We start from the raw sequence: 11,051 nt of genomic DNA, 5'->3' as shown, positions 1-11,051 counted from the left end.
AGTATTTTTTTTTTTGTCTTTCTTTCAACGGTCATAATGCTGATATTTGTTTTTCAAATTTTAGGAACCACGGAAATGAAAAAGACACTAACACTAACAAATACAAATAATACCTCATGAGGCGACCTCGAGAGACACAAACACACAATTTAGTTGGATTATTTAATATTATACAGATTATACACAGAAATATTATACAGAGTGCTTTAGAATATGCTTTATACACAGAAACCTCCGTGTCGTATTTTCCTACTGCGTTAACCAAAACTCAATGCGTTAACAAGAAGTAATAAAAAATCCGATTTGGCACTACTGAGAAGGGCTGATATTTTAATGCGTAGATCATCTGTCTCTGCATACGAAAGTTTATTTCTAATAGCTGATTCAGTAGCTGTGATGTAGTCTATTGTAGGTATTGTTTTAGGAGTTACTGGGAAATTTAAACCTTTGGTTAGTACAGCATTTTCTGTCTCTGAGAGATCTCTGTCTGTATTGTAAAGAGCAATCCATTGGGGAGACTAAACCAATTCTCAAAAAAAGACTTTATCAACATCGCAGGGATAATACTAGTGGGTCTCAATCGGCAGTACATATGCACCCAAAAGCTAGCAACCACTCATTTGACGACAATGAGGTTAAAATCTTAGCGAAAGAACATAGATGGTTTGAAAGGGGAGTGAAAGAAGCGATTTTCATAAAACAGCTAAATCCTTCATTAAACAGATATGGTGGTGTGAGGTTCAATTTGGATCGTTCGTACAATAGCCTGTTTAGGCAACATAGGATTAGTAATGCTGTTGAGGTGATACCAGAGCAAGTGGGGCAATCTGGCCAGTCGTTAGTCAGAACAATAGGAACAATCAGTGGAGCAGCAGGGAGTAGTCATCTGCTCCCCCGAACCTGAGGGCAGGGACCTTCGATAGCAGAGTCCGGCACCGCCATGTCTGGACAGTAGGGATATATATAGGCTATAAACTACCAGTAAAAATTTAGTTTGCTGACGAAGTTTCTTGGATAAGAAGCAAAACGTCCGACACCTTCAAAGAAGTACAGATGACAGCTGAAGAAACCTTTTCATCAAAGAAGTAATAGCAAATAAAAATTAAAACATGACACAAATTAATAAAAAAAATAAAGCAAAGTGCTAAGTTTGGACAACAACCCAAAAAACAGAACAGTAACCAAAAACGAAGTGCGTAGTTATACGGCGGATGTGTGCAGTACAGTATGTTGCATTTGTGATAAATACAAAAGCACTACACCGCAGTTCTGGAGGAAAAAATATTGGAAAGCGCATGAAACACGATACACAAACTACACGATCAGTAGGCCGTGTCACACAAAAAAACGCTATGCTCGACGTCAAAGCAAATATTAGTCCTTTAAAACGATTCAGAGCGCAAGTACAAAAAAATAAAATAAAATGAAAAGGATTTAAAATGCTGATTCACACACTGGCAATTACCAAACAGTAGCAGCAAGTACTAGGCAAAATATTTCACAGTTTGTCATGGCGCAAGGGCGTCTGATCACCAGAAAGAAAATTCAGGGCAATTGGTAAAACGACTGTCAAACGAGTAACATTTTTCGCACTACGGTATGACATATTTGCATTTAAAGGACAACCGACGTCTCCGGACAAGTTGTGTCCATAATTTGTAAAATGGCTTCAAATGACTTCTACTGGGCGTATTTTAATAAGATTCCACCGCATATAGCTATATTTTACGTTTTAAGACTCACGCTGAACATTCAGGAAGTCTTGTTTTTGAGTTGGTGACGAGTCCGTACGTGACGTCAGAAAAGGACCGCCTCCTGACCGTAAAAAAGACGCATTGTGGCGTCTTTCCATCACGTCAATATATTTTGCTGCACAGTTTTTTTTTTTTTTTAAACCTTGTGTTGCACCCAAAAGCCGCCAGCAGAGGGAGTCCAAGCTCCATGGAAGGAATTTATCAGCCTGTGAAAACGGGCTGATTCATTCCTCACAGGAGCTGGTCGCCATTTTTCTGCCTCTTTTGTGGGACATTACATTGCAGTCCAGATGCCTCAAAATGACACGGAAGGACTTCTTTAATCGATGGCAAACATGTATGCTCTCCTCTATACTATTTGAATCATATTCATAACTGGATGTGTAACAAGAAAGCATATTCTCCGAACCTGCAGCCATTGTTTGGATTCTCCAGCAATGCATGACGTCTTGGCGTGATGTCACGAACTGGGGGCGGGGCTTTCTGCAAATGCCCAATTCGCAGCTTAATTTTTTGCAGATTTTGGACACTTTAAGGCATTTTTATTGGTGTTTTGCATTTGAATAAAAATATCATACTACGTGTTTTGGGTATTTTAGATGCTATAAAACGTTTTTCTGATGTCAGTTAAAAAACAAAAAAGTGACGTCGGTTGCCCTTTAAATAGGGCAACTCATACTCGTACCTCCAGACTGTGCACAAGTTAATATGTGTGCGTGAGGAGTACGACTAGTCAAAGGCTGAATGTCAATAAGAACCTTTTTTTTCCATGTCAAAAGTAATAAAATAATGCGAGATGTACTCTCTTGTAACATGGTTTTGGTCTACTAGTGCGTAAAACAACACCTTACTTGAGAGGCACGAGTTGCAGCTTAAGTCCCAGGTACTAGTAATCCCTTTGTCCTCCCAGGTAACGAGTAGAAGCATTTTGGCATACTTTTAGAACAACAAGACGATAACTCACAGATTTTATAGCGTTACTTTTAGTATAAGTCGTAGTACTAGTTACTTAATATCCAACCAGTGTGCTGATTTGTATTACTCCTGATTACAAAGAATGTACTAGGACACAAATATGAAGGTCCACACAGTCCTAACATGGGCATGTCCGACTACTGTGCAGTACTGAAAAAAAACATTACTAGTTCAAATATGCCATTCTAGTAGTACGCTGAATTGTCTTACCAGTGAGGCCAAGGAAAAACTAGTACATGGCAGGGAAGGATATGCCCTCAACGCTTTCCACGTGGACAATACAATTGTGCGACGGATTGGGAAAGAAATCACATTCTGCGATGTAAACGGCAACGGAATGCCCCCCGGCTGAGCGTTCTGAACACTGCTGGTGAATACTGACACTTGCGGCGTGATTGATTGCAGCTGTCGCCGCGCTAGTTGAGGCTGCAGCAGCTCAGGTAGCTGATGGTCTTGCCCTCGCCGGGCGCGGGGCCCCCCTCGTTGTCGTCCAGCTTGTTGTGCTTGGCCTCGCGGATGAGCTGCGAGGCCAGGTCCAAGAAGAGCTTCTCCACATTATCCGACTCCTTGGCGGAGGTCTCCAGGTACAGCATCCGCTGCACCTCCGCAAAGTCCTCGGCACGCTGCCGGGCCACCTCACGCTTCTCCGACAGATCGATCTTGTTCCCTGGTTGACATGACAATAATCTGTCAATTCAGTTGTTTTTTTGTTTGTTTACATTTATCATCAAGCTAGGATAATTTAAACATTTAAAGGACAACCGACGACACTTTTTTGTTTTTTAACTGACATCAGAAAAACGTTTTATAGCATCTAAAATACCCAAGAACAAGCAGTATGATATTTTTAGTCAAATGCAAAACACCAATAAAAATGACTTCAAGTGTCCAAAATCTGTATGTAGCTGCGAATTGGGCATTTTCAGAAAGTCCCGCCCCCAGTTTGTGACATCACGCCAAGACATCTTGTATTGCTTGTGAATCAAAACAATGGCTTCAGATTCGGAGAATATGCTTTCTTGTTACACATCCAGTTATGAATATGATTCAAATAGTTCTCGAGAGGAAAGCATACATGTTTGCAATGATACAGAAAAATGATTAAAGATGAAAAATGATGAAAAATGATTAAAGAATTCTATGTGCCATTTCGAGGCAACATTGGGGGAAAATCTCTCACGCAAAAAAAGAGGCACAAAATGGCGACCTCCAGTGGCCACCTCCGCTTCCACAGGCTGATAAATTCCTTATATGGAGCTTGGATACCCTCTTCTGGCGGCTTTTGGGTGCAATACGGTTCTCAGACCAAACATGTACAGCAAAATACATTTACCGTATTTTCACGACCATAAGGCGCATATAAACGTCTCAGATTTTTTTCAAAATTTGCGGTGCGTCCTGTAGTGCGGACGTATTAGAGACCACCATGAGGAGGACGTGGTAGGGAACATGAGGGGGGATGTGTGGGCGTGATTTGTGTATAAACGAACAGGTATGTGCTTTATGCAGAACATTGCTGTTTTAACAACCCTGAAAATGGCACAGAGATATGGTTATGAAGCTCAGTTTAAACTGAAGGCTATCCGTTACGCCGAGGAACATGGGAATGGAGCTGGATTGGATTGGATTGGATTTGCCTTTATTAGTCTTGCAGTGGAGAAATTTACATTTATGCCTGCCGTGACATAATACGCGGACAAAAGGCAAGGTCTGGAGTTGGAGGAAAGATTCGAGCAATGGATCGGCGAGCTTTTCGACTGTCACCATCCCACTCAGAGCAGTAACGCTATCGGAGGAAATGAAAATTTAACATTTCCAAGGAGGTCCGTCTTGGTGCTGGCGTTTTATGAAACTGTGCGATTTTTCCATGCGGACCGGGACTACTGTAGCGACGGCCGGCGAATTATTCTGAAAAGCTGGCGAAAAGGCTGCCATGCTAATGGAGAGAAACTCCCGGCGATTGTGATTTTTTTAAAAGAAAGACTTTGCCTAAAGAGACATTTCCAGCAGGCGTCATTCTTAAGGCAAACGAAAAGGGCTGGATGTTATGCCACAGTTTGCCAATGGATTGTGGATGCTTGGGCTAACGTGTCTGCTAGCACGGTGGTTTGAGCTTTCGGAAAAGTCGGTAGCGGTAATGTGCTCCTTTTTACCATGCCGACGCATATTGAGTGATGATTACAAAATGTTATTCCTTTGTAATTAATAAACAAAGCACTACCAAACTCAGTTTTGCTCCCGATCTGTTTTTTTAAATACGCATACTTGTATGCCTGTGTTGTTGTGAGGTGGACGTACGTATGGCAGTAGAGGATATGTACCGGTACATAAAACCTGCGTCCTTTCATCCGGTGCGCCCAATGTGTGTGTTAAATACAGAAATGGCACACATAAATGAGACTGCGCCTTTTCACACGGTGCGCCGTTTGGTCGTGAAAATACGGTACATGATGGAAGGACTGGTACAATGTGTCTTTTTTCGGTCAGGGGGCGGTCCTTTCGTGACGTCACGTACGGACTCGTCACCAACTCAAAGACAAGACTCCCTGAATATTCAGAGTGAGTCTTAAAACGTAAAATATAGCTGTATGCGGTGAAATCTTATTAAAATACGCTCAGTAGAAGTCATTTGAAGCCATTTTACAAATTATGGACACAACTTGTCCAGAGACGTCGGTTGTCCTTTAAAGGAGAAAGTAGTGTAAAATGATCAAAGGTTCTGTAATTTTTGTGTTGTTTTCATGTTTGTCATGTTTGGCGATAAAAAAAAGATGTATTCCTTAGGCAGATGTTTTAATTAATTGGGCAATGAATGTTTTTTTGGGATTCCATTCTGCCAAAGATCAGAATGGGCATCAGACCCTAAGTAAATAAACAAATAACTCCATTCATCCACCCATCCATTTTTCAGATAGTTTCATCCTCATTAGGGTCGTGAAGAATGCTGGAGCCAATCGTAGCCGTCTTCGGGCACGAGGCGGAGGACACCCTCAATTGGTTGCCAGCCAATCACAGGGCACACTGGCCAGACGTGGCAGTGCCATGGACAGTAGGGATATATATAGGGCCAAAACTACCAGCAAGACTTTAGTTCGCTGAAGAAGCATCTTGGATAAGAAGCGAAGTGTCCAACACCTTCAACGAAGTACAGATGACGGCTGAAGAAACCATTTCATCGATGGATCACTCCTGTACGACTGATAGCTTACACAGAAGAAGAAATAATAATAGTAATAAGAATAGTAATAAGAATAAGAATAAGAATAAGAATAAGAATAAGAATAAGAATAAGAATAAGAATAAGAATAAGAATAAGAATAAGAACAAGAACAAGAATAATAAGAATAAGAATAAGAATAAGAATAAGAATAATATATTTAATTTTCAAGCACCTTTCAGAACACCCAAGGACACTTTAAACCCAAGGACAATTAAAAGAACAATACACAGAGCAATAAAACCATTAATAAAAGCTAAATAAAAAAATACCTAATTTAAACTAAACCGTGAATGCGATTTTAAACAGATGGGTTTCAAGGTAGGATTTGAAAGTGGGAAGAGAGTCAATATTACGGATGTTGGGTGGAAGTGAGTTCCAGAGTTTGAGAGCAGAGCGGCTGAAAGCTCTGCACCCCATCGTGGTGAGACGGGCAGAGGGCACACAGAGGCGGAGGGAGGATGAGGGTCTGAGGGACCGAGAGGGAACGGAAATTTGGAGAAGGTCAGAGAGATAGGGGGGGCAAGGTTATGGATGGCTTTAAATGTAAATAGAAGTATTTTGAATTAATAAATAAATAAATACAGTACAGAGGAAAAAATCTAGATGTATCATCCAGAACATTTATGCGAGTGATGAGCAAGCGCGGATACCAGTGATTGGTATTATAATAACACATTTCATTTCTAAGCGCCTTTCTAAACTCTCTACAGTCACAGTTTTTTTGTGAGTGTTTTTTTTCTGTGGGTAAGCAGCGGCAGCCACACGCGCCAACGTTCACTCAACCCGGAAGATTGGTATTTGCCTTATTTATCTGTATTGTGATCATGGAGGCGACCGATACCAAACACTGAGATGTAAGCACAAGCTATACCGCCGCAGTTTGACACAACGGGACTGCAATAAATGAGTGAATGATGCTTCCAACTGGTATCGGTCTGAAAAAAGTGGTATTGAGGCATTAAATTGTAAATTGCCTTAACTTGTCCGACCTCCCAATGTGTTGGCTTTTGTCATCTGACTACTTAACTTGAGAATCCAAGACGTAGCATCTCCGACCTAAAGGCCACTCACCGACTAAGACGGTGATCACCTGGGTGTTGGCGTACTGCTCAATCTCCCGCAGCCACTCTGGAAGGCACCGGAAGGAGTCCTCGCAGGTAATGTCGTAGGTGAGAATGAGGGCGTTGGCACTGCGGTAGTAACTCTGAGTGATGGAGCGGAACCTCTCCTGGCCTGCCGTGTCCCATATCTGCAGCTTCACCTTCTGCCCCTTAATCTCCACTGTTTTAATCATGAAATCCACCCCGATCGTTGCGCCCTGTCCGGGCGGGAAAAGGCCCTGTGGGAAAAGTGGTGAAAAAGTTCAGGCGGGTGAGTGAATCACTGTCCAAGCAGTTTAGTTGTGGTTTAAATCGGTCAACAAATGACAAAGAACACACCAACCTGAGTGAAGCGGCGTACGAGGCATGTCTTTCCAACTCCGGCATTCCCGATCAGAACAATTTTGAACAGGTAGTCATAATCCTCCATACTCATGCTCAACTTAAGAAACAAACAAAATGGAATTATCAATTCCCCATTTGTGTCAGTTAAAGACAATTTTAGTAGTAATAATACTCAGAGGCACTCTTCTCAGCAAAGAAAGACTCATCAATTTTGACCGGTCCCATATGTATGTCAATGTATGTATTATGGCTAACTGAGGTCTTTTGAGGTTCTGGGGGCACTCCTGAAGACTTTCTATAACTCTGTGTGGCTGCATCACCACCCGGGACAGAAAAAGACTGGAGGGCCTGGTCAAGAGAGCCAGTTCTGTCCTGGGCTGCTCGCTGGACTCACTGGAGGAAGTGGGCATCCTGACAGCACTCCTTCAGCCAGAGACTGTTACACCCATGGTGCAAGGAGAGGTAGCACCGCTCGTTCATACCGACTGTTGTCAGGCTTCTTAATAATCACATGTGAATGAGAAGGAAAAAAAAACTGGACTCTTGTATTGCAAATAGCACAGCCACCTTATGTTGACTCAATACAGTTACACATATCAAATATGCTTATTTAGAATTGCACGTAGTACAGTTCTTCATGAACTCCCCCACCCCCTTCCAAATTGCTGCTGAGGACTGCAAATTTCCCCATTGTAGGACTATTAAAGGCTTTCTGATTCCGATTCAGATTTTTTAAATAAGTTAATTGGCCCATTGTCTAAAATCCTTGCATGATGAATTGAGGGCCAATGTTTTTTTGTTTGCACTTTTTTTTGCTTTTCCGCCGTCTTGAGTCATTTATATGCAACGACATCCATTTGAGACGGGAATTAATCACTTGCAGATTTTGGCATCATCGCTCAATTCCCTCTGTGGTTACTTGGCTCCAAGTTTCCACAAGGTGGGGCCAAAATTCATACTTTGATTGCTTTGGCCTGAGCCCAAAATACCACGAATCAACACCATCGCGAAACCACAGATCGATAATGATATGTTGAGGAGCGACATTGGTCACTGAACAAATTTAACTCGGAAGACAAAGTACAGGTGTATTATATAGACAAAGAAACAAGTGCTTTACGGTGCATTATGCAGTAGGTAAGACTAACGTTACAGAAAACATGCCGAGGAAAGATGCGAATAAAACACAACACAAACAATATTTTCCCTCCCCCGCTTCATTCTGAACACGCCCTCCAAGCCACTGTTTCTCAGTTTGCTCACCCAAGCAGATACGTGTGTGAAATTTGGACAGTTGTCATGTTTAATTAGGTTTGGGCGAGGACAGCTAACGAGCAGCTAGCCTCCGACTGAAGCCATTTTGGCTCCATCCTGGCCATTTTGGCTCTTTTCCTTCGGGGAGAGACAGCCCGATGGAAGAGGACAACAACACACGACTGACGTTTACCTCAGAAGAACAAACAGGGGATGGCCCCGCTTATGACGGCTACTGGCGATGCATAGGTCACCATCAAGCAGCCTCACACGGCACAGTGCAACACGGCTGGCCGGGGAGTCAGTCGCCCAATTCCTGTGTGTGCCAGCGTCCTCCTTCTGATGGACGAGGAGGAGGGAGGAGGAGGACGATGACCGCACTTCAATGACGTCTTCCACTAACGGAACGCTGCACTGCAAACTCATCAATTGAATAAAAGTGAAAAACAGAAAACAACTCAGAATCGCGGGCTTAATAAAGAAAACGTGGGCATGTTTCCATATCGCATATTTAAAAATACAAGCATTGTAATTAGATGAAATTCACACCTTTGGCACAATCTTAAAAATGAAAATAAACATTGACATTAACATGACATTGCTAGCGTTTTTCAACAAAACACAATAAATTACTTCAAGATATTCATCAAAAGAAACAATCAAAATATATTTGAAAGGGTTATTAAAATTGTTTTGACTCTTCGATATGCAAAAGGAAAAAAAACAAATCAATGTTTCATGCAGTAAAAAAATATCCTGCATCTTTAAATAATAAATGGCAATTTTACAATTAATACAAAAGTCGATGATTTTCAAATAAAACATGCACCGTACTTAAATAAAATGAAAATTAATGATCACCTTTGTTTTCAGCCGGACTGTTTTTCTGATGTACCTTACGTCACTCTTAACTTCCTCCAGAAGGCGGAAGTTTATTATACGCTGTTTGCCCATCGCTGAGGTCAAGACAACACCGGTGGGCGTCGTTGGGTTTTGCAGACAATGGGCTTGATTCCGGACGACGGCAAGGGGCTTCCCTCCGCCGGGTATCGTCAACCGAAACTCGATTTGGCTCAGCTTTGTGAGCTGGTGCTCCGCCATGCTCGACAACGCTGTCAAACACCGGCCGCCGCTAAAGTCAGGTTAGCATGCCGAGTGTCTTTGCTTGCAGGCTTACTCCATTGGACCCATGAATGAATGTATATCAGGGGAAAAAATAAACATGTCTGTCATAGCATGTTTGTGTGTTTTCTCCCCATCTGATTTTCATGCAAAATATTAAAATAAAATTGTAAATGTCTTGTCAGGTGCTCACAGACAGGTCCTTCTGGCGTCAATCGGCTGGTTCGTTGGGTACCACATGACTAAATATGAAAATTACATGTATGCCAAACTTGACCGAGATATGAACGAGTACATGAAAATGCACCCGGACGACTTTGCGCCCAAGGGTGAGTTAACCAGATTGGCTCTCTTAAGCCGGCTTTAAGTTTGATCGCCATGTAACGGATGGTGTGATAATGTGAACTCCTTTGCTTCATATCACTGAATTAAAATAGAAATACAATTCTACAATTACAATTGTTTCTTCATCTCAGTGGTATTATTTTTAATGCATATTTTGTTTGTTTGCCACCAGAAAAGAAGACTTTTGCTGAGATCGTGGAACCTTTCATTCCCGTGCGCTGAGTTGTCAAGTCACATCTTTCCTGTCCAATGTTCTTCTGTACATAATTCAGTAAAATTAACACCATAATCCTGTCGTCTTTTTTGTTTACTATTCAGAGAAATGTGCCTTTTTATCTGTTTTTTTATGTACTTGTTTCTGATTTTTAGTGTGTGCTGCAGTTATAGCAATCATGAGGTTGCTTTGTCATGATTGGTTTAAATATCAACATATAACAAGCTGGCAAGAATGAAGACAGTTCTCAGGACTGTCTTGGAACAAATTAAGTTACTGTGCAACCTTGTTTAAAGGTTGCAGCACCTGCATAAAAAATGTGCATGCGACTGATCGTTTGACTTTGGCTGCTTTATTTTCCCAGCGCCCGATTGGGGCTCATTGAGACAATTGTGGAAATTTCCAGGGGGTGCTATTGAGTGATAATGAGTCATGTTCGGGATCTTTCTAATCCAAACTGATCAGTAGTGATGGGAAAATGAGGCCTTTGGGCCTTCCACCCAAAAGGTTCACATTTTGGTGATGCAGCATCGGGCCTTATTTGCTCTACTGCGCCATCATGTGGATAATAAATGTCATGACATGTCATCAGAATCAGGTATTCTGATTCTGATTCTGATGACAGAGGGTGATAAAAGCAGGGGAGTTGTGACGTGAATGACTGCATGTGTTACTTGAAAGAATAAATGCTTTACTTTAGACTGACACACAAACAAGACACA

At 41.8% G+C, this 11,051-nt stretch overlaps 2 protein-coding genes across 2 annotated transcripts; one reads left to right on the top strand and one right to left on the bottom strand.

The window, feature by feature from the left end:
• Positions 1–148: 148 nt before the first annotated feature.
• Positions 149–9,017, bottom strand: rab30 (RAB30, member RAS oncogene family). Its single transcript, XM_089013662.1, has 4 exons — positions 8,842–9,017; positions 7,393–7,491; positions 7,021–7,288; positions 149–3,396 (listed from the first exon to the last, which is right to left on the bottom strand). The coding sequence occupies exons 2-4, from the start codon at positions 7,483–7,485 to the stop codon at positions 3,146–3,148; spliced, it is 612 nt and encodes a 203-aa protein (XP_088869788.1). The 5' UTR covers positions 7,486–7,491; positions 8,842–9,017; the 3' UTR covers positions 149–3,145.
• A 610-nt stretch (positions 9,018–9,627) lies between these two features.
• On the top strand, positions 9,628–11,047 carry ndufc2 (NADH:ubiquinone oxidoreductase subunit C2). The gene is given in 4 exon segments (XM_089013264.1): positions 9,628–9,683; positions 9,685–9,790; positions 9,956–10,099; positions 10,288–11,047. Coding segments are annotated over 4 exon segments (333 nt in total). The 5' UTR covers positions 9,628–9,650; the 3' UTR covers positions 10,338–11,047.
• The last annotated feature ends 4 nt before the right edge of the window (positions 11,048–11,051 follow it).

Source organism: Hippocampus bargibanti, linkage group LG14, assembly GCF_051943395.1.
Source record: "Hippocampus bargibanti isolate YZ-2025 linkage group LG14, ASM5194339v1, whole genome shotgun sequence".
In the NCBI taxonomy this organism is placed as follows: Eukaryota; Metazoa; Chordata; class Actinopteri; order Syngnathiformes; family Syngnathidae; genus Hippocampus; species Hippocampus bargibanti.
The sequence above is the reverse complement of the archived record's forward strand: the minus strand, read 5'-3'. Positions and strand labels throughout refer to the sequence as shown.